At 30.1% G+C, this 24533-nt stretch overlaps 2 protein-coding genes across 3 annotated transcripts; one reads left to right on the top strand and one right to left on the bottom strand.

Moving 5' to 3' along the window:
* Positions 1–5197: 5197 nt before the first annotated feature.
* On the top strand, positions 5198–9968 carry LOC7482155 (MADS-box protein AGL42). Of its 2 annotated transcripts, none has more exons than XM_024582068.2 (8): positions 5198–5712; positions 5814–6028; positions 8463–8544; positions 8674–8735; positions 8841–8940; positions 9080–9121; positions 9203–9244; positions 9664–9968. In XM_024582068.2, the coding sequence occupies exons 2-8, from the start codon at positions 5844–5846 to the stop codon at positions 9793–9795; spliced, it is 645 nt and encodes a 214-aa protein (XP_024437836.2). In that variant the 5' UTR covers positions 5198–5712; positions 5814–5843; the 3' UTR covers positions 9796–9968. The 2 variants fall into 2 exon arrangements, with proteins under 2 accessions (XP_024437836.2, XP_002318261.2); XM_002318225.4 differs by having other exon boundaries at positions 5204–5712; positions 5838–6028.
* Positions 9969–15774: 5806 nt separating this feature from the next.
* Positions 15775–19127, bottom strand: LOC7482126 (uncharacterized). The gene is made up of 4 exons (XM_002318813.4): positions 18700–19127; positions 18541–18623; positions 17212–18366; positions 15775–17090 (listed from the first exon to the last, which is right to left on the bottom strand). The coding sequence occupies exons 1-4, from the start codon at positions 18929–18931 to the stop codon at positions 16362–16364; spliced, it is 2199 nt and encodes a 732-aa protein (XP_002318849.4). The 5' UTR covers positions 18932–19127; the 3' UTR covers positions 15775–16361.
* Positions 19128–24533: the final 5406 nt, after the last annotated feature.

Raw genomic sequence — 24533 nt, 5'->3', positions numbered from 1 at the left:
CATGAATTGATAATCAACAAAATATATTACAATCAATATTAATTAGATAATAAAATAGATAGGTGATTCAACATTAAAACATTATTCAAACATTCACATTTCCCTTTTCATTACCCACCCTCTTGTTTATTGCTATTTTTTTTAGATCCCTTAAAACTTATTATTTGCATTTCAGTTATTAAACTTTATTCGCTTTAAATTCTATCCTTCTAAATTATTTTGGCATTGTTTTATGTGTTTGGATATGTTTCTATTTGTATGCTTTCATGTATCTAATGTATAATTGAACATTCTAAGGTTAGCTTAAAAATCAATATTTCAAATTGAAAGTTTAGGTTATGGTTAAAAAAATTGTTAAAAAAGGATGAAAATTAACATAAAAAGAAAACATAGTCTTTTAAATTTCACCATCCAAAAGGACACATAAAACTTCAAATTGATCCCTAAAGTTTCAAATTATTATTCTTTGGCCCCTGTTATTTTAAGTTTTAATGTTTCAATCCAAAAATTTATTTTTATCACATTTTAGTCTGTGAATGATTAGGAGAGAAATTTATTGAAAAAAAGAAAAATAAAGTGTTCGTCCAACTACATTCTTACAACAAAAAAGCCAAACTTTATGTCAATAAATTTGTCTTAAATAGAAGAGTTTAATAGTTGTAGTTTTGCCCTTTAAACATGATCGATAAAGGTAGATTAAGACATATGAATGCTATTTTGATTTAGTTTGATTTTATGTTTTAAAATTGATTAAAAGGTGTATTATGATTGAAATATCTTTATTGAAGTTTTTATAATGCTTTTAAAGGGTTTTTAGGTGAAAACAAGTTGCAAATTAGGTTTTTAATTACTAGAACTCGGACTCTAATTTTTTTGATTATCGAAGGTGATTGGAAAATGCTCCAATGGAAGATTGTCATCTATTAATAAAAAAGCTAGAGTGGATGACACATAGTCTGCTCTTAAAAAAAAAACTCAACTAGGCATGTATAAACTCAACTAGGCATGTATAAGCTTCTTCATTTTCATTAATTTTTTTAATTGAAATTTCTATTAATACCCTATTTTATTTTTAAAATTATTTAGTTTAACTTTCTTAAATAGTAATTAATCTTTTGAATTGTTTCTATAACTTCATAATACTTCAAAGAGATTATTATAAATTATCTTTAAATTTTAGATAGATTAGTTGTAAATACATGATACATTTATAAAAATAAAAAATATTTACACATAGAAATAAAAATTAACCAGCTCTAAGATAAATTAAAAAGATATAAAATAAAAAATATAATCGTAGTAAAATATTTCCATTGCATATATATTTTATTCCTTACATTTACTTTTCATTAATTATTTTTATAATTTAAATTTTAATTAATACACTCTCTCTCATTTTTAAATTATTTAATTTAAATTTATTTTTAAAAATAGTAATCTTTTGAATTGTTTATGTATTTTCATAATACTTCAAATAAGTTGTTTTAATTTATCTTTAAATTTTTTATTTTAGGTTTTAGTTAGATAAGTTGTATTTGCATGATTCATTTATAAAAAATAAAAGTCATTTTTAAATAGCAATAAAAATAAATTTTTAACATAAATAAAAAAAATATAAAAGAAAAAAGAAAACCAAAGTAAAATATTTGCATTTATAGTAATCTTTTGCTTCTTATAAGGAAGATTAATTTCATGTTTTAATCTTTAATTAACATTAACAATTTTTTATTTATTTATCAATTTATATAGTTTTCATTTCATTTTATTAAGCGTGAAAAATATATTTTTTATTTTTAAAACTAAAAAAAAACATGATATTGGAAAATATAGTCATAACACCAACACCTTTTTCTCTTACATTAAAAACTAACTTAAAATCCTACTTATAACATAACAAGTGTGTCAACTATTGACATATCAGATTTCATTGTGTTTATTACAATTTGTTTTTTTTTAAGAATTCATCAAAGAGAGAATATGATGAAATCGATAGACAATGGATGACATATATGAGAGAAGGGTGAAAAGAACTCCCTCATAGTGACATATGATCTATACAAAACTATAGTCTTTATTTAGATATCTGCAAACTAAAACCTAATGTCCCTCCTCCTATATACTAAGATCAAAGGGCGTTGTGGATGAATTATTTCAGCTTCACACTTTCTTTGTACTATGTTAATAGCATTATAAGAATGTGTCTTATAATCTTGTCCAAAGATTGGAAAACCTATTGTTGATTGAAACGTTTTATTTTGTCTAGTGAGTGCGAATCCAACAAAGATTGGAAAACCTATGGTTTATCGAAACGTTTTATTTTGTCTGGTGGTGCAAATCCAACATTAGATGGGGCCATTGGATAAAGTGGGCAATTAGCATGTAATGCAAATAAATGACAAAATAAAACAGAAGCAAAATTTTTGGGAAATAGTACACTTTTAAAAGTCACGGTTGAGAACCATAATACAATTTTAATTGATATCGCGATTCATAATTATAATATTTATTTAAATTTAAGACTAATTGATCAACTAGTTTATAAAGAAAATCACAAAATTGCTAAAACCAGAGTCCTGAGATGTGATTTTTGAAATGTAAAGATCCACTGGTCGGGGTAGCGATTCCATGATCACTCTAAGAAAATCACAAAATTAAAGTTCAGATCTTTTTGAACTATCATTTTAATCTGGCGTGACCAAACCTTCTCGTAGGTTTAGACCTATCCCATTTATTTATAAATACATTTGCTAGGTCATTCACATAATCTGTTTGTGGTAGATTCTCATCTAGTTATGGTAGATTCACATTTAACTCCTCAGAATTACCTGTGAGAACTACCGTGTGAACGAAAACTTTTTAAGATTTTAATTGAAATATGTTTTTAAGTCTACAAGTTTGACAAAGATTTATATTTTCACTCATAAAACATATTTGAAATAAAAAATTTATAAAACTATGATTTTTATTTGAAATGGTCGATTAGTTATATATATGTATCCAACCAGCTGATCGTTTGGCAGTTATCGCGCTTTAAAAATATAACATGTTTAAATATCACTGTTTTAAAACACAACAAGTATCTTATTATGCTTAAAAATAATAATATTTATTAAATATCATGTTTCAAAACTAAAATGTGATAAAAATATGATAACTGATTTTTTTTAAAAATAAAATATTATGCTCAAACTTTTAATTTATAATGCTAATTTAAATAAAAATTCCAACATCAAAAGCTGCACGGTCCCAGACAACTCCTCCTACCTAATGGGAAATATAGAGTGTAGACCCTACCCCCCACACACACCAACCAGTCAGCCACAGCTAATCATCATCATTAATCAACTTCTTGCGTTTTAAGACAATCAAGTCTCTTCCTCCCTAATTCACATTTACCAACCTCCATTTGGTCTTGACAAGGGCTCGATTAACGTTACGTTTTTACCAACACTATGATGGAATTAACTTGTTGACTCTAATCAAGTTTAATAATATTTATTTTTACTTCATTTTTTTTTTTGCTATAATTGTTATGAAATCTCATTCGTTCAAGTACTGGATTTTTTTTATTATAAACATAACCAATTATCCATATTAACTTAATCTTTATAAAAAGTTATTCTGAATTGGATAAATAAACAACGAAACTGTTTTTTACCCTTAGTTTAGATAATTTTTAATTCAAAATTTCATGTTTTACTATTTTAATACATTCTCTTGATTATTATATAAAAAAAATCAATGTTGGAAATGTTTGTTCATCTAACAGTCAATAAATTAATTAATATTTTAGTAATTACATTAGGAGATATGCCAAAGTTATACGTTGAATGATATGTTGGGATTGCTAATATGTGGCCATGGGATACATTTATATATAGCAATGATACATTTGCCATTGAGTGTTATCAGTTTCATAAATGTGGATGTACACCTATTACCCTCTTGAATCCCTATCCAAAAAAATTGAGAATTTTTTTTAAAATACATTAATTAGGTGTAAATATCTAGTTAAATTTAAATAAAATAAGAAAATTTCTTTAGCCCATCATTCATTCATTAATGAATAAAAATATTTATATTTATATTTCAATTAATGTTATTCCTAATAAAACTATTGTAAGAATAAACTTAAATGCAAGTAGATATAGTTATCTGGTCTGATTTAACACCCAAATCATAAGTTGGGTGAGCCAATTCTCAGGTTGGTGAGTTAAGCTAGGTTTATTTTTTTTTTAATTTTGTTTGTTTAAAACGATGTTGTATTATACAAAATTAAAATAAAAAATTAAAGCTATATCATTTGGATAAAAATTTAAAATGTTGTTTTAAGTTTTGAACTTGACAATTTTTTAAGTTATTTAAAATCAAACCCGCTCAAATCAAGTTTTAAATCAATTGATTAAGAGAATTTTTTGTTGTAATAACTTTTGTTATATTTCCAAACACATAGAAAAAAATCATTTGGTTAGATAAATAGTTTTTGTTTTTGCATTGGGTCTCACATATAATTGTGTTTCAAACATTAATTTTATAAAAGTTAAAATAATATGTTTTTTTATTTATTATCATCTAATTTTTATTTATTTTACATGCAAAAACCCATCTCCCAATGGTTTTAATAAAATAAATATTCTTTTAAATTATAACTAAAATTTTTAATTTTTTTTTAAAATCACAATCACAAAAATTACCGTAACATAAAAAAGATATTTAAAGATCAATCCATTGAAGAATGTTGAGTTTAATAAATATAAATGCTCAACAAATATCAAATATTTATGTAGATTCAAGAACAACCTTTACTTGTTTACATCTCTGCTAATTCTAATTGTTCATTTGTTTTCTTTAATCGATTGTTTGTCCAATTGTTTCTTTTCACCAAAAAGAAATTCCAATTGTTTCTCAATGATAAAAAAGCAGAACATTGTACAAGCAGAAGACCCACGTGACACAGTCTTTGCTCATTGGTCGATGTGACAATCTTTTTACGTGTCAAGATTTTATGGATCCTTTGCATAAATCATGGTACGATGATAGAGACATGTCAATTGTTAATGTCTACTTTCCATATTTCCTTTTTGTTTTTTTAATTTAAATTTATGTATTTCTAAACTTTTAAATATTTTAATCACTAAAATTTTTACTTTCTTTCCTTATTTATCTTTGATTTTTCCTTAATTTTACCAAATAAGGGTAGACAAGGCAATGAGGCTTCTAAATTTCTTAATACATTCTTAATTAGTTTAGATCTTTTTTTTGGAAGCATATATGCCTTTTCCTTTCTTCTTTCTGAGAGCATTGAAGATTGATGAAAGATTAGAGAATTTGTGGTCATAGAATAAAGAGATCCAACCATCTATCTATCCATCCATTCATCAATCTTCAACCCACCAATCTGAATATCCTCTGCCGCTATGTGAATCTTACTATTCTAGGGTTTTTCACCTTCTTTGATTCTTTCCCGTTATACCGTTTTGATAACATATACCTCCTCCTTCTGTCCCTTCTCTCTCTCTCTATATATATATATAGGAAACACCTTCATGAATTTATTTTTTAACCATAGGACTTTAGACTGAATTTCGGTGTGCTTTTTCATGTTTTTAATCATCCCTAGCGTCCATTCTGTAAGGATTTCTAGTTTCTTTGGAGTTTTGTTGATTGTTGTAAAATTTTCTTGAGCTCAAAACACAAGATTTCTGGGATTTGGTGAGATATTGTATCATTTCAAAAATGATACTAGCTTCTTTTTTTTTTTTTTTAATTCTAACTTTAGGGTTTCATTGAGAATCCTTTATAACTTGGTTTAGATTTTCTATGAATATGTGAACTAGGAGGACATGGCGAGAGGAAAGGTTCAGCTGAAAAGGATAGAGAATGCAACTAGCAGGCAAGTGACCTTCTCCAAGAGAAAAAATGGGTTATTGAAGAAAGCTTATGAGCTATCAATTCTGTGCGATGCTGAAGTTGCAGTGATCATGTTTTCACAGAAAGGAACACTCTTTAAGTTTGCAAGCATTGATCAGTATGTTTCTTTTTCTTTCTCCTTCCTTGATTGCTTTGACCTTGTTTTTGATGATGCATAATATATAGAAAAGATCAGTATTATTAACTAAAGAAATGTCTTTAGAGAAGCTAATGATTTGGCAGATCGATGGATTAGCTAACGAAGCTTTAGGGAGAGATGCAGAGTGCATATTCTATTAATTCAGATGGCCGTAAGCTTTATTGTTTTATTTGGCTCTCTAAGTACATGCCTAGAGGAGACTGACTTCAAATACTTAATAAGTTGAAAATGGCATGAAAACTTTGCTGCATCCTCCACGGCCTGTGACCTGCAGAATCTGTCGTCCGATGTTTCGTTATCTAGGTTCAATGGTTAAGATAGATGTATGTACGATATTGTAGGGGTCCTATATCGAGGGAAGCGATGACATTTCAACTCATTAAATTGTACCATATAGATTTTACAGTGGTCCTTTCAGATTTGCATATCAAAAGGAAATGCTTTTAGTGCAAATCAGATAGATAGATAGATAGAAAATTTTAGTCATCAATGACCCTTGATTTTTTTCCCCTCTTCCTTTCTGATCTTTGGCATCTAGGGCTAAAATTAATGCTTTCTTGAGAAATGGACCATGGCCATTTGTTTGTTTTGAGAAAATAGAAAAGAAAAAAGAAGATGGGTGCTAGCAACTGTACTTCTGGTTTTAGCCAATTGGTTTTAGTTCTATAAAAATTGATGTACTAAAGAAAATTCTTTTACATACATTTAATTTGTAGTTTAAATAAAAAAATATTCTTCTTGGAGTGTAAATAAAAATGGACAATAATTCAGGGAGAGATTTGTATATTGAATAGTAATATTTGGCTTGTTTGGTATTGCTTTACAACCTACTTTTAATTTGTTTTTTTATTCAAAAAAGAGGTCGAAAATTAATACCAAACAGGTCCTACGTTTTAGATTGAAACCAAAGTGTAAATTGTGGAAAACTAACTTCATTTTACAATTGCAGCATGCTCCAAAACAAATTTTAAGACAATGGATTCATTATATACCTGTTATTTGTAGTTTAGTTGATGGTTTCTTTGGTTTTAGCAACATCTTATGCTGTGAAAGAATTTTGATGTCTTTGCTTTGTATTGTACTTTGTCTTGTGTGCTATAGCTAGTTCTTGTTTGTGTCATTGTGTGTGATATTGAAATGCTTGTAAGAGACCTAATCTACTTGTCAACGTGTGTGTGGGAGGTACTACAATCTCTGAGCTCAAAGAATCTTCTTGTTTTCATCCATCGATCAGCTACTAAAGGCATGCTTTGTTGCAAAATTTTCTTCATGTGGAGCATCTATATGTGTTCGTACTAATTAATTATGTTGTGTTGAAGAGCATTAATAAAAAATATATATAAACCAATTGAAAATTGAAATAAGAAATTAATTATTTGTTAGAAATATTCAAGCTTGATGTGAGTTTAAAGGTATATTTAGCTATTATCACCGGCCATCTCTACAAAAAAGGTCTGGTCCTGTATAGTAAATTGTGGATCGAAGCTGTGTTAAGCTACCAAAAAGAGGCTTTGAAAAATGCTTGGTGGTGGCTCCACACGTTGCACCTCTTTTTGTTTGCTACTGTTCTTGATGCCTTTTCAACTTGAGAACCTGTTACTACAAGCTGCCTTGAGAATGCTAGTCATCCTCTCTGAATCGATTGGTGAAGAAGCCACTGGTTCTTGTGTTAGAATTTTCTGACCCTTACACTATAGTATTTCTTTTTCCTTGTAAGCTTTTGTTTTTGTTCTCATTTCTCTGTTCTCTTCTCCAATTGGGTTTAGATCCTTGAGCTACCAAATATACACTATCACACACACAAATTCTGCCCCTTCGAAATTTGTTCATAAAAAAGTTTTAGTTCCATTTTTTTGAGTAATGCTAAATCTTATCAGATTTTCCTCCTAAAATCACTTCATAAAAGGTTTAATATATCGAATGAGTGGATCCTATACATCTAGCCATATATTATCGAGGTATATACTTTAGTGGTAAGTTGTTACGTTAGAAAGGAGGAGAGCTGAGATAAATACAAAGTTACAACGTGAAATAATCTGATCATCACAATAAAGATTAGCTTTTACATGGAAAGTAAATAAGTTTAATTTTCAATATTTATTAAAAATTGATCCCCTGATTTCTTAGAATACACCAAGAGTACATTACGTTAGAGATAAAGGAAAGCTTCTAGTTTATGTTTTCTGCAACGTAGGGACTTGGATGCTATGCATAGGGAGGTTATCCTTGTGAAATTTAACAAGGAAACATAAACAATATGTGATATTCAAGTTATAGTCAAGATTTACAAGCATTATAGAGGGGTTCTTCTAGTTTTCTTGCCCCTTATTCCCTTAGAGATAAAGGAAAGCTTCATGACTTGATGCTATCTTATATGTTTGGGATGCTGCAGGATACAAAAGACGATTGATCGGTACCGTAAAAATGCAAAGCAATTGCACACTGACAGGATTGATGTGGAACAATCTAAGGAGGTTAGGCCTTTTATCATATGAATCTTTATATGTAATTAGATTGTTAAGACTGTGTGACTGTCTAGTTCGAGAAATTGCCTCTTCCTTTGCCAATCACTATTTCTTCACCGTAAGTAATTCAACATGCAGCAATTAAGACAAGAATCAGCAAACATGGCCAAGAAGATTGAGATGATCGAGATTTTGCAACGGTGAATAACTTAGTTTGATTCTTCTTCTCCCAATTTTCTACATAGCGATTATGCCTGGTGTGTGTACTATTGGGTCTCACTGAACTTCTGAAATTTGTTTCTTAGAAAGCTTTTAGGGCAAGATTTAGATTCATGTTCTCCCGAAGAGCTCCATGACATTGACAATCAGCTTGAGATCAGTTTAAGCAATATCAGGGCTAGAAAGGTATATGTTTCTCTGAAGAAACTGTGTCAAATGTGGCAGACAAAAGATTGTTGGATAGCTTTGGACTGCCTAATTAGGAGTTCTGGGTTTAATCAATAAACTCAAATGCTAACAAGTTTTTATATTGGTTATAATTCAGACTCAGTTATTCAAGGAGCAGATAGAACAGCTGCAAGCAAAGGTAATTAGAGGTGTTGGTTTAGCTTTACGTACAGTTGTATTAAAGCAATTTCTTCTAATTGTTTTCTCATTCCTATTTCAGGAAAGATTGTTGTTAATGGAGAATGCAAGGTTAACTAAACAGGTAAACGCTTGGTTTTCGTTCTTACATATATAGTTCTGATCAACCTAATTAATATGCGCAATGACTGTTGTTAGCAAAGGTTAGTATTGTGAAATCATGATGAATATGGTACCATGGGCCGGGTTTTACATTATAGAGCAATCCAGGTTTATTATTTTTGTTCAAATTTTTTTTAAAAATAAATTCATTGATTTTAACCCTAACCCGATAAAGTTTAACCTAGTTAACCACATCATGAGTTAACCTACTACAACGTCAAAACATCAAAACGATTGAAATCCTCCCATGTTGATTTCTCAACCCTTACGCTAGCTGCTAAGAAACCTCTCTAATGGGATGGTCTTCTTGTCATCTGTCAGAAATTCTAATGGTTTTGTTTGAAAGTTTTGTTGATATTTTTCTTCTTGGTGTTGGTTTAGTGTGATGCACAGCCATTGCAGCAATCAACTCAATCGAACCAAGTGGTGTCATACTTGACCTCATGTAGCAAGAGTTCAGATATCGTGGAGACTGATCTGTACATTGGACTGCCACACATGCGCTGCTTGTAGTTTTTCTCATGCTTTTACAGATTTATATTTAAATATGATTGATTTTCATGTTGGAATGCTATTGTTGCCAACATCAAACAATTGTTCTTCTCTGTAATTTAATGTATGGTATGCAATAAGCTAAGGGAGACGTATATAATGCAATAAAATAACGACGATATATTGTCCTCATATATTCAATTCTATTTACACTTGCTAGGCTCCAATTAAGAGGGAATTGTGGGCTCTATGTAAATGAAAACATCGCAATTAATCCATATTCTTATTATAATTATTAAATTAATTAATTAATTAATTTGTCTTTAAAATTCTTGAAAGATAAAATTTCACAGATAGTATTAAGATTTTAGGAATGATTACTGATTTTTGAAGAAAAATTCCGATAGTTAAAGCTTAAAATTTTTATTTTGAGGTCTCAAACTCAAATTTAAGGACAAGTGATAAAGATTTCCTTATTAATTAATTGTGTACTTATTTACGATTACAGATAATCAATGAAATTTTAAAAATATTAGGATATCACTACTCAAGAAATCATTTGATGATCAATATGGGTTTGTTTTTACTATTATTTTTTCTTGATTTATTAATTAGAAGGTTTGTTGACTTCCTCTATTATATAATAATTAAGTAAATTATATATAATTATTAAGATCCAAACATATTGTATTGAATACAGTTATTAATAAGACTGTCTCTCACTAATTTATTTGCATGATTTAGGCATGCAGACCCATTAGCCCATCTGTACCCGACCTCTTCTCTTCAATAATGGCTCCCTTCTATACCGAAGACTAAACATATCCTCTTCCACTCTAAAACCCTAGCCTATGTCCAGCAGCTCCAGCTACTTAGGCCCTAACCAGCACACATGTTTTATGGAGATAGAAAGGTCCATTCGGTCAATTATTTGGTGCATTTAATCGATGAACATACAAGACTTTTTGACATGCTACTGGAAAAACAATGTATGTATTTCTCCTCCAGAGACGGGTATAAGACATAGATCTAGCTACATGATTCAGTAAGAATTACTTTTTAATTTGTAATATCATGTCTCGAGATAAAATCAAAATCTAGTGTAATATCCAACGTTATCTAACCTAAAAAAATGAATTTTTATCATGTTTGACTTGAATTAATATAAAAATGGTTAAGGAGTTTACGTGATTCATCGGTGTTCGACTTGACCCACACTTAGTTTATATATATATATATATATATATAGATTTGCAATTTTATTTTCTAATAACATATATGAAATCTTATAGTTTTATGCATGAATTTACCGTTGAGACTATTTTATGATTTTATGATTCATGTGGTTTATTTTTTAAGATTTAAATTATTCTTAAAACTTGATTTTTTAAAAAAAAAAAAATTAGGTTAGGTTGGACAAATTCTCCACCCAACCCTATCCAAATTAAAAATGCAAACGGTTGTAGATTTAAATACTCTAAGTTGGAAAAAGTTGGAACACCATCCCTAGATTGTATATAACAATGTGTATAGTTTCTTAAGATGATATACTTTTGTCCAACACTAATCAATGTACAATTTTCTCCCTTTTTTTAAACCATAATCATATGTTACTCACTCAAATATATGATAGTATATATATAGATGTGATATTTGAAAGTGTGATAATGGTTGCTTTTCAAAATATTTTTCGCTTAAAAATATATCAAAATAATATTTTTTTATTTTTAAAAAATTATTTTTAACATTAATACATCAAAACAATCTGAAAAAATATATAAAAAATTAATTTAAAATAAAAAAATATTAAATACAAAAACAAACAAACGGATTTGAACACATATTAATATTATTGTGTTTAGGCCCTCAAAGCTGGACCACTTTGATTTTGGAAAATGTATTCTCTCCCTCTTCGTTTTCTATCTTCCAATTTAATTAGATTTCAGAGTTAGTGAGGAATATCATGCAGGGGAATCTGCCAAGTTTTGCGCAAAATTGACTCATTAATGCATACTATATAATATTGCATAGGGGGGAAAGAACGGTAATATTTGGCAGCATTTGAAAAAATAAATTATTTAATTAAGTAAGTTCGTGCCTGCATGAAACTTTTTACTATAGGAAATAAATCTGCATTCGAGTAATATTTCACGTTATAAAATCCATTGCAAGTTTACATTTATAATATATAGATTAATAGATAAATAGATAGATTTGTATATAGCTTTTGTCACCATCAACATTATTAATAACCTCATTGAATGAAAAAGTGTTTAATGTTTTTTATTTTTATTTTTTTAAAAAAATGTTTTTGATTTGAAAAAATATTAAATTTATATTTTTTAATAATTTTAATATGATAATATAACAAAATTATTTTAATATATTAAAAAAATATATTTTAAAAATTACTCTACAAATATAGAAGGTGACAGCCAAGGATCACCTTTGTTAGAAACAGCTCCAAAATCATTCAAGGGACAATTGGTCAACCAACCATAGAAGTTTCCATCAATTACTCTGTCTCACACATCATCATTATTGATTGACAACCATAATTATAAAGCTTCACACATGTTGCAGCCCACGTGCAAATTTGATTTTGATTTTGATTTTTTATTTATTTTAAAATTTTATTTTAATTCTTCATGTACAGGACTGCATGTTTTTTAATATATTTACGGAACAGTGTGGGCTGTTTAAGAGGATGGTTATAGTTGTTTTTTAAAATATTTTTTTATTTAAAAAGTATTAAAATAATATATTTTTTTATTTTAAAAAAATTATTTTTAACATCAATGCATTAAAATGATTTAAAAACACTATAAAAATATTAATTTAAATAAAAAAATAAAAAAAAATTAATTTTTTTAAAAATATTTTTAAATTATAAAAACAAACTAACCTCCAGGATGAATTTTTTTTCCCAAGCTAACACAACTCAAGCTAAAACTAGTGGTGAAAATATTTTAGCTGTAGACTAGTTACATTGTTCACTGTAATAATATAATGATATTTTTGTTTCTCCCATTAAAAAAATAACAACTAGCTATAGGAGGGATTAAGATCTTTTCACTAGTATATTAGTAATTTTCAATCTGACTAAAGGTAAATATTTAAATACCATTAAAGGAAAGAATTTAAATAGTGGCAAGAAGCAATTTATTACTTCTCAACTGAATTTTTTTTATTATCATGTAAGCGCACGCTAGGGTAATTTCATATTTATCCAAACATAAAGAATAATAAAAAAATTAAAAGTACAAATAAAACATCAAAATGTTTTTGAAAGTCAAAAAATTAAAATTGATATTGAGGGGTTTTTTCATCTTTTCTCAAAGGTTTTTTTTGATATTAACATGTCAGATCAATAACAATTTAGTTTTTGTCTAAATACTTAAAAAAAGGGTAGGGCACGTGTATACCACCAGGAGGTTTATGGGAGGTGCCAGTGCCTTTATGGTGAAGTGTGCGGTTGTCTTCTAGCTTTTAAAAATACCCTTTTATCGTGTTATTAAAAGCGTCAATGTATCATCTTTCTATTGGTGTGGCGCGTGTAACCGGTGGTGATTTGATTTGTTATTAATGAACCTTTTTTTTTTTCTTTTCTCTCTCCTCCTTGAAAAATACATGTTGACCATCTTTGTTGTTTGTATTTCAACTTCAATCCTTACTCTTTTGATTTTTTTTTATCTTGTCATTTTTGTATAAATTTTATTTGTTTTCAATTTTATCATTCAATTTCAATTTACCAAATATTATATTCTCTAATTTGGTCTCCTCATTCTTTTGATTTTTAATTTTTTTCCTTGGCTTTTTTATAAAAGTTCTATTAGTTTTCAACTTTATCATTCAATTCAAATTGATGGTATTATGTTTTTTTGATTTGGTCCTTATTATTTTGATTTCTAATTTTTTTTCTTGATTCTTTCGTAAAAGTTATTATTCTTTTCAATTTCACTCTTCAATTAAAAATATTTTTTTATGTCAATTTTAATCCTTATTTTTTTGGTCCTTTGACTAAATTGATTTTTTCTTACAACTCTTGAATAGTGTCAGTTTGAAAGAGAATATTTTAACATCATGAAAGAGTTATTTTTATTGTCTAGCACTATTAACTTGTAATTTTCATCAAACACCACTACAATCATCATTTTATCATTAATATAACCACATTTTATTATATCATTATACAATAACTCTCCACCATAACCACCCACCACCACCATTGTCACCGCCGCCACCACCACTACCACCACTTTCTTTGACCATTTTACCATAATCTCATCATAACAATCTAACACAACCACTAGTATAACAATAACAATCACCATCGCCACCATCATTATTGTCACCGTGATGTTGTCACCATGACTAACTTGTTATTAAGATAATTATCATTTCATCTTCATTTTCGCATCACCATTACCACAACAATTATCGTCTTATGACCAATTATTATTATCGATAATATTAATATCACAACACTATATTAACTATGATTATCATTAACGTTGCGATCATAATTATCAACACCACATTTATGACAAACATTGTTTTTTTTTCATCTTAATTATTTTTTAACCTCATTCAAAAAACATTAATAACAAATATTAGATATTATAAGAAAATATTTTTTTGATATATCCAAACAACGAAAAATAACTTATTTTTTAGAAAATTAGTTTTTATAGAAAAAAATATATGATTCAAAAAACAAACGGATTATATATATGGCAAGCATGACAATTAAGTATTCTTCCATTCTAATTAAGCGTGATTTAACTTTAAAAACTAGGTGGTAATATTTATGGGAAGTGGGTAGGGTTTTTTTTTATATATATTAAAGAAAAGGTTATAACTCAAAATTCTAACTGAAATTGATATCAATTAAGTTAATTCAATAATACTTACAACATGATACACTTCAAAGTATTGAATTTACTTTGTGCTTTTCTACTAAAGTGTTTCCTTCCCTATTTTTGAGAATCTGTTAAAGGGTTTCTTAATAAAATACATGGTCTTTCGGCTTACCCACGTTGTCTGCATTACAATTTGGTCTCACAGACACAGCTTTGAGGAGGCTTTAAAGTTCAAGTGTACATGTGTATGTCTCGGGTCCACGCAAAACCACCTTCTCAATCAATGGCCTTTTTCACTTTTCTGCACTTTTACAAGCTCAAATCTCCATGAAGAAATCCGATCCAAATCTATCCTGAAAAGTGAAATAAGTACTTTTGTTGAAAGTTTTCGATTTCGTTTCTTTTCTTGACCTGGCTTCAAAATTTCTTGTTCACAAGTTCTTTCTTTGCTTAAGGAGGTAACTCCTGTAGAATCCCATCTGCAATCTACGTTATAACAACAACAATCATCAATCAAGTATATATCTGACAATACAATTGCAAACGTAGTTGAATTAAAAAAAATATTAGGTTTATATATTTTATATTTTTAACCGTGTATTATCATATTTCTATTTCATTTTAAAAATTTAAGTTATTGAATTATTAGTGAATTTTATATTAATATATTATAAATTTTTTTAGATTTGAAACTTATATAGATAAAATAAAAGTGTTGAACTAAGATTATTAAAGTTTTAATATCTTCTCAAATAATTATATTAATTTAAAAATTTTAATTGTTAAATGAATTTATCAATATATAATAATTTTTATGTTAACTTCTTAATACACATCGCTACATGGGTCCTCGAATTCATTAAACTAGTCAATTATATATTATTAATCCGGATGATGTTGCGGTAGAATAATTTTCTTCTATCAAAGATTCAAAATGGAGATCACACACAGCAATTAATTATATATACGACCACAACATAAGGGCAGATTCTTCCTTGTTAATTAGTAACCTGTAAGATCAGTTTTATTTAACTGCTCTTTTAATTAAGTTGGAAATAAATTATATGATACGGAGTTTCTTCCATAGCAACGTTTGTTTTTGGGGTTGAGGGTATAAATTATACCCATGGGAACTCAGTCAAACAAAAGTATGGCTGGTTTTCAATTTCAGTGGACTTATCTGAAAAAAGATAGTAAAAACAAAAGGAGGATAAAAGGCAAGTAACGATAGACTAAGAGTGAAGCTTCAGAATCATGGACACCATGATGATCCATCTGATGATGACAATCTGAAAAATCACAGATGAAGGTACAAAACCGTATATTACACCATAACAGGACCACTACTACGAATCCGATCTGTTTTAAGATTAAAAAGAACATCATCAAATAAAGGAAAAGGTGATAGATATATATACTATACAATATACTTACAGGGGAGAGAGAGAGAGAGGGAGGGAGAGAGGGAGCTGTCTTTTAAGAACCAATGAGACAGCAAGTGTGTTGTTGTCGGATAAAGAGTTTAAATCTCCACTTGTAGACCACAAACCTCTTTTTTACAAGTCCCAACCTTTAGTTTGGACCCCCCCTAACATATAGCATCTCATCACGTGAATAACCCCATGTGACCCTTCTGCTCTCTTGTCTCTCTACCATCACTTGAATCCATCCCCATAACTCTACTCGAATATTGTCTAACTCATGGTAATTAATCGATCCACTTCGTTATTCACCATAAAAAATCATAGCCGTTTCATGTATTAATGTGTCCATGATGTCCTTCTCCACTTCCATTACAATCCTTTCACCTTCTTCTCCGAATGCAATTTCACTTTGATCCTTCAATTGGGCCAAATCTTTGTCTATTAACCCATCAATGTCTTTGAGATCGTGACAATCAGCGCAAGGGAAGCTCCTAAGCTTTGTACATAACATTTGAACCAAATGCGACCCATTCATGTGACTAATTCGATCCTGCTGACTAAACATGCCTAAACTAGTACTACTCCAAGGTTTCATGTTGATGTATGGACGCAAAATGTCGACCAAAATTTCATCAACAAGATTGAACAACAATTTTCGATTGCTTCGACGGTTTAAGGTGCGATTATTCTCCCAAGTACTGGTAACATAGCTAGGAGTGGTAAGATGTTCGAGGTAGTAAAAAGTTGAAGGGTTTAGAGGATGAGAAGGAGAAAACCACCTAGTAAAAGACACCGGGGTATCTTTGTCTACACCTGTACGTTTTAGTATTCTAGTAATGTACTCATATTCTTCTGCTGATGCTCCATCTCCGGTGGGGATAATCTTGGTGGCGACACCGTTATTACACCTATCCTCATTGTTTTTTTCTCGGGAATCGAGCCTACGCGTCGCTTGTTGTTGTTTGTACGACTGGCTCGAACAACTAGATAACTGTGAGCTCCATTTCGATTCTTGAGCAACATTTGATACCTATATTTATAACATAACACATGCAAGAAAAGTAATCTAATTATTTCCTTGAAAAATATTCAAAATGTGTATCTTATAACTAAAATTTTGAAAAAGGAACGGGAAAGTAGTCATGTAGCACCTGTTTTTGAGGGATTTTTGTCGCTGGAGGAGTAGGGTCTTTCTTGACAGGAAGGAGAGTTGGGAGAGAGATGTTGAGGTCATTTGATAACGGGGTTTTCTTGCATTTCTTGTCAGGAATATTGGCTCTTGTAACTGATGTTGAAAGTACAAATGGATCTTCCTTGTTGGTTCTGATAATATCTGATGATTTTAGAGGTTTCTTGATGAGTCTTGATGGTGGTGGATCAAATTTTTCTTCAGTCACTTTCTTGCAATTCTTGGAAGGTCTCTGCTGATGCTGATGGTGGCATTGATCCTGCAGGAGGACCTGAGGCAAATCTGGCTTTGTTGAAGGTTTGGTATTTTGAGACAGAAGTAGTGATGGTTTTTTAGAATGAGAATTATTATTGTGGTCCTTGCAAGGTAGAGTTGTGATTGGCTTGTTTTTGGGTTCCAAGAATTTGAGTCTTGGAGAGCAAGAAGTTGTGGTCACGTAATGGTTTCCTGGACTATTACCTGTAACATCAACAATTTTTGTGCTACTTGGATCTTTGGAGAGAATTTTCTTGGACTTGTATTGACTAATAAGCTCAAGCTCTTGATCTCTTCTTCTTGTTTGCTCTCTATCTCTTACCGTGTTTGTAATATCCAAGCCGACTTTCCTGCTCACACTTTCTTTAACTTGCTTCACAATTTGCCTTGCATAGTGGCCTGGACTTCTGTTCTCTTCTTCAACTTTGAGCTCTATTCTTTTCAAAGATGAGAGACGAGAGAGCGCCAAGTCTTCACTTACATTTTCTTTGTTGATTTGGAGTGACAAACGGTGCTCTACATCTGATCTTCTAGCTGACGATATTCTTGGTGTCTCAGGCAAAGAACGAGTGCCTGAGAAATCATGGTCCAAACAACTTCGAGGGCTACTTGTTTTGCTATGGAGAGGACGTGGTTGTTGAGGTCTGCAATGTTGGTAATGAAAATGGGATTTTGGTGGAAGGTTTGGTGTGCCAAGAGTTGATGAAGAAGAATGGCTTGGCGAGTTGGTAAGATGATCAGGTAGAAGATCAAGCCCCATAAGTCTAGCTACCAAATTTGGTGTCTTGGTTCCTGGAGAAGAGCTGATCTCTGATGAAGATGAATCATTTGGAACTCCTTTTGTTTTAATTTGAATACCAATCTGGATTTTTCAAAAAGAAAATCACAATCTATATCATCATTATTATAATCATTACTAACTTTACTGAATAAAAAATCTTAGGAAACGAAAAAGGTGATAAAGCTCCCAAGGAAAGAGTTTTTGAAAAACCAAATTCTAGGTGGCTAGCTAGCTAGCTAACATAATAAAACTTACAGGGATATTGAGATTTTCGTCTTTTGATGATGGCAATGGAGGTTCCTCTTCCAATTCCAAGCTATTCCTTGGTGCTTCAACACCTAAGTCAAACAAAATTACATTACTCAAAGTTTCTCCAAAAAACAGGAAAAGAGAGAGAAATGGTAAAAGAGCTACCTTTTGGGATTGGATGATCTTGCAGAGGAAGGAAAGAGTTGGGCTGAAGAACGTTAGAAGACTGTTGTTGAAACTGATTTAAAGCAAATAACTGAAACACAGCACACATACAACCAGTAGATAAATTAGCAGTATCTTTCTCTCCCTCTCTCCCACCTTCACGGCCACCACCACTACCACCACCTTTCTTCAAGGTTTTACCACCACCCCAATAATACCATTCCTTTCCCATGTCTAGTAAGAGTTAATTTCTCTTTTGCTTTTGTTTTTGCTTTGAATGTACACAAGAAACAAAGATATGGGTTGGTCTAAAAAACAAGAAGATGAGGGTGATGATGACAAGAAGTAGTAGTAGGAGTAGGAGCAGGGGTTTTAGATTACAGAGATAGAGAGAGAGAGATAGGAGCTTGAAATGTTTATAGGTGGCAGATTGAACTTTGAAGAAGCGGAAAAAGCGGATCCATGAAGCATATAAAATCAAGTCTAACAACAACTTTTGATTTTGGTTTAATTGTATTTATTTAGTCCCTCTACTTTAGACATTTTCTTACTATGGTCCTGCTTCTTTTTTCTACTTCTTGATCCTGAAAAAATAAATCATAGTAATTCAACCGGCAGGGTTAACTTAGAAAACCCTTAACCTAGAGTCTAAATTGGGACAAGATTTTTTTTTTTTATTGAAATCAAGACATGCTTTAATTTGAACTGAAAAAAAAAACATTAAGCATGCTAAATTAATCTTGTTGGTCTATAACTTGGTTAACTCGATTAAACTTGGTTTAAATTCAATCAATAATTGTTGATTGATGAGTTGACTTTACAATATCATTTTGATAAAAAAAAATATTAACTCAAGTTGTCTTAATGATCTATAAATTGATCCGATAATTAGAGATATAAATCTTTTTCTGAGTCAGATTTTGTACATATTTTAACATCTATGATAAAAATTGTAGTCTTTTGTAATAAAAATATATTTTTTTTTTAACAAGCAGATTTTTTTTATCATAAGTTTTAATATTGGTTATATATATATATATAAGAAATACATTTTATCGAAAATTTAATCACTATCGTAGAATATTTCATGTATTCCATACTCTAATCTATAATATGCACGGCCTGACATTCATATATAAATACAGTAAAACATATTATGAAGGTATTCTTTTGGCCTTCATTTTTTATGTAACGTCGTATTTCTGATCCTTTTCTTTTTAGAAAATCTGCCAAAGTATCAAAGGCGAACGGGGCTCCCAGGCCTGGACATGTCTCGCTGAATGCTTGGCGTACCTGAAGGAGATTAGTAGAGACCAGGTGAGCCGAAGTGAGTCTAAAGACTCCTCCCGCACCCTTTCTTGTGAGCTACTGCTGTAAAATCAGCAAGGACTCAACCCAACCAACCCGACACTTGAATAGATTCAAGTTAAAGAAAAAAACCCGAGTAATCTAGTCAAGAATCTAGATTGACCCATAATCTAGGTGGACTTGATGACTTTTTAAATTTATTTTTTACAAAACGATATATTGTTTTGATCTATTTGTTTAAAAAAATTAAAGGTTAATCTTGGTTGAACATCTTGATCCTTGACCGAGCCTTGTCACAGGGATGACCTTTTGGTTGGGTTATATAACTTTGCTCTGAGCACCGAAACAAATGGGAAAATAACATTGTCGATATTAAAGGGACCATACTTTGAACAATTGTGAGGATGAATGTGATGAATTGTATGACAACCCATTTTTATTTGAATTTTTATTGAGGAATTAAAATGGCAACAAAATAGAGTTTTTTTTTTTACATAGTAATTTTTTTTGGTAAAGTAACATAATTGAAAAAAATAATTGGAAAACTAACACACTTTAACGAGTCGCAGATAACATTTACGACTCGTTTTTCACAATTACCATCTGCGACATGTGAGTTGTAGTTGACATTTGCGACTTGTTTCGAATTAGAGTATAGAGTTGACCCAGTTTCCAAGTAACTTTCAGAGAACTACACAAACATCACGAGCAGATGATCCATCTAGATTAGGTGGTAATGCTAATAGACAAGTGTTGGTGCTTGAAATTGTTAATATAAAACCTTAGTTGGGTATGACTTCTGCTATATATTGCTATGGAGAATCAGAACCAAATGATGACGAAGATGAATGTCACATTGATAGAGTTGTGGTTGATGGAAGATGGAGATGATGAGTTAGTTGGGTCTGTTAATCAACACATGACACCTCTTGCTCCTGAATTTGAGGTTGTTAGTGTGGATGACCAATATGGATGCAATGATTGGGCTGATAGTCGTAGGCATTCAGGCTTATTAGTTAATGAACTGGAGGTTGGGAAAAGATTTACACGTTTGAATGTGTTAATGCAGTAAAACGATGACATATAAAGAATTCTTTACAGTGCAAGGTTCATTGTTCAATAAAGTCCTATGTTCAGTTGCAATGTGTTTAGAAACCGGTTTGTAGATGATATTTGTATGCGAGGTATCACTAAATGTCTGATTTATGAAAATTTCTAAATTCAAAAGGCCACACACATGTCAAAAATCCTTTTATTTTGCAACGCCATCATCATATTGACTCAGATTTAATTGTTGAGGTGATGTTGACAATTGTGAAAAGAAAGCTAAGTACGAGTGTTGCAACGATTCAGGATATTGTGGTGAGGGATTATGGACGTAAAGTCTTTTATTGGAAGGCGTGGATGACCAAACAGAAAATATTAAAGAGATTATTTGGTACACATGTGTTGTAACCCATTTTCGGGACCCCGCATAAAAAAAAGAGAAAATAAAAAAAACATATAATCGAAAGAAATAAAAAATGATAGTAGTGAGAAAAGGATGTCAGAGCGCCTAAAAAATAGTCAAAAATTGGTTAAGGAGGTTCAAAAATACAAAGTTTGAAATTTGACAATATACTTTTGACTGATGAGAGCCTTGTTGACAAAAAAAATTCAATTTGAGGAAGAAAAGTCCAAAATCAGATGTTTATGGACGCAATTAAATTTTCTTGAAGGTTTAATTGAATTTTAAGAAAGGTTAGATTGCAAGAAAATTTGATTTTTAAGTCAATTTGGGCTTTAATTGAAAGAAATTAAAGTTCTGAGGTCGAATTATAATTTTTAAGAGTTGATTTGGTCAAATCTGTGGCTTAATTGCATAAATATAGAAGTTTGTTAGCTAATTAGGGACTTGATTGTAGAAATCCAAAACCAAGAACCAAACTGAAAAATACGCATAAATAAAGGGTCTGAAATTGATTAAATCAGGGGACAAATTGAATAAATCATAAATTGAGGACTGATTCAGAAATTGACACATTTTGGCTCCATTTCCTAATTCACTCTCCATTGTTCACGTAGCATGTGAACAGTGGAGAGCCACTGTTCATAGTCTGGCCCAAATCAAAAAGGCTGGGCCAGGTCTGACCCAATTATATATATATATATATATATATATATATATATATATATATATATATATATTTCAAAGTTGGTGATTTTTCCCGTGTATTTTTTATCAATTTTGTTTAATATTGATTTGTATTTTTATACCGTAAAGATACAAATTTGGTGTTAAAATATCTGGTTTTCATCGAAATGTTGCAAAAAAAATTATATAAAAAAATGTTCTGTTTTCATGCATACGGCCAAGTCTAAAAAAAATCATATTGTATTTTCATACGACAAAAAAAATAAAAAATATGTGTTAGCATGCATTTCGGTTTTAATAACCAGTTTATTAAAATTATGAGAATTAGGCCAACATTTCAAAAATTTCTAAAATATTATTTTGTTTTCTTTTAATATCTGGGATCACGAGCTTACATGTAAAACGTACTCCTAATATTAAAATTAGTTTCTTTGGTTGACATCAGAACGGTTAGGTTTCACCTTATAAGATAATGATCTCCTTACCGAGAATGACTTTTCTTAAACCCTAGACATACCAGCAATTAGAAAACACGACAAGACATTAGTTTTTTATCAGACAATTAAACAATGCAGCTTACCTTAGATATGACGTATTTGGGGTGCTAAAACCTTCACTTTACACAATCAGTCTCCGTGCCCGATCTCTGAGACCAGTTAGGGTTCCTAATGACCAAAATACTAGGTGGTGACTCTCATCTCCGCTTTTCACAGATAAAAGACAAGAATTTATTGTCTTCCCATATTTGCCAGATAGATACACATATCAAGAGTGGACGATATCGCCGCAACGCTGCACACGTGCGACAATATGAATAGTCATTTCAAAACCTATCTAGAACTTGATAATAGAATTGCAGATGTTATCTGCGACTCTTTCAATCATGTTAGATTTCTAATTATTTTTTTAGTTGTGCTATTTTACTAATTATTTTTTTTAAATATGCAACTTATCAAAATACTCAACAAAATGGTGTGTTTGTTGGTTTTGAATAGTTTGTGTATATATATCATAATGTTTCTTTCTTTCTTTGTTTTGTTTTTTTTTTTTTTTTTGGTAATAATGTTTCATAATGTTTCTTTTCTTTCTTGTTTCCGTCCTTTTATCTTAACACACTCACTCCGAAGTTTACAAGGCCATCTCTACTCTCTCTCCCCCCTCTCAGTTTCATTGGGAATAGAGATTTGTTAACACATGCAAGAAGATGACGATATGGCCACGCACCTCTCTCTCTCTCTCTCCCCATCTGGGTATCTCTGGGCAGCTCTGTTTACACAGTACCCCCCTGATGTTTTAAATAGACTCCATGGAAGGTGGTTGACTGGGGATCTGCAAAATTACCCTTCAGTTTGAGACTATGACGTTTTATCTTATTATTAATTATTTATTATATTAAAAATAATCATTTATTCATTTTAATTTTATATATAATTCTTACAAATCTATTAAATATTCTTAAAATTTTATATTTTAACGGCTGTTTTTTTTTTGTATCTTTAACATTCTTTTCATTAAAAATTAACCTTTAATTTTTAACCTGAACTAAATACAACTTAAAATTAATTATATTTCTTTGCATTTATTCATCAAATGAAAAATGAATAAATCATAAGCAACAATGAAAATTAACATTGTTTGATAACAATGATCTATTCAATAATCATATATAAAAGTCACAAAAAAACTGTAAATTGTATTTTAATTTTTACATAAATAAATTATAAAAGATTCATATTTATAATGGATGCTGTTACAGAAAAATAGAGAAAAGAAACCGATTATACTTATTGCAAAATAAATAAACTAATCCCTTGAATTTCTCAAATAAATCAATCCCAAGATCTGTCTCAATGATTTTTGTTGATTCTTGTGTGGAAAGTCAAGACTTCGATACTTGTAATTGCACTTGTTTGGTGTGAAAAAGCTCTCCAAATATGTACCTATACAATGTTAATGCCAATTAATTTGCGAGTATTCTTATCAATTTCAGTGATGTTAGTTTTCGAGATTAAACGAAATTGCAAGTGGAACACAACTCTCTTATCCGACTAGTTGCTCACCTATTATATATATATATATTTGACAAATTTCAACTATTGTTTGAGTTGAAGATCCAGAGAAAACTTGTAGTAAAATGTAAAAGAATAAAAACATATTATCTTTATTTTAATAAAAAATACTCAAAAAAATAAAATAAAATCAACTAGTTGATAACCGAGTTTTTACTAGATTAGACCCAGATCAATCGGGTCGCTAGGTTAACTTAGAGTTTTAACTAAGTTAATTATGTTTTTTTTTTTTAGTTTTTCTTTAACATGAATTGGTTTAGGTCTGTCTATAATTTTATAATGTATTAAGAGTCATAATCATAGTTTTTAATTTTTCCTTTTTA

This window comes from Populus trichocarpa, chromosome 12 (assembly GCF_000002775.5).
Source record: "Populus trichocarpa isolate Nisqually-1 chromosome 12, P.trichocarpa_v4.1, whole genome shotgun sequence".
Lineage (NCBI taxonomy): Eukaryota > Viridiplantae > Streptophyta > Magnoliopsida > Malpighiales > Salicaceae > Populus > Populus trichocarpa.
The sequence above is the reverse complement of the archived record's forward strand: the minus strand, read 5'-3'. Positions and strand labels throughout refer to the sequence as shown.

Bases quoted from the DNA above. Each gene is read 5' to 3' on its own strand.
- LOC7482155 (XM_024582068.2), top strand. From the start codon at position 5,844: ATGGCGAGAGGAAAGGTTCAGCTGAAAAGGATAGAGAATGCAACTAGC. The intron at 6,029-8,462 runs GTATGTTTCTTT...GGGATGCTGCAG, and splicing joins AAGTTTGCAAGCATTGATCA to GATACAAAAGACGATTGATC. The intron at 8,941-9,079 runs GTATATGTTTCT...GTTATAATTCAG, and splicing joins GCAATATCAGGGCTAGAAAG to ACTCAGTTATTCAAGGAGCA.
- LOC7482126 (XM_002318813.4), bottom strand. From the start codon at position 18,931: ATGGGAAAGGAATGGTATTATTGGGGTGGTGGTAAAACCTTGAAGAAA. The intron at 18,624-18,699 runs GTAGCTCTTTTA...TGTTTGACTTAG, and splicing joins AGATCATCCAATCCCAAAAG to GTGTTGAAGCACCAAGGAAT. The intron at 17,091-17,211 runs GTGCTACATGAC...TTATAAATATAG, and splicing joins CAAAAATCCCTCAAAAACAG to GTATCAAATGTTGCTCAAGA.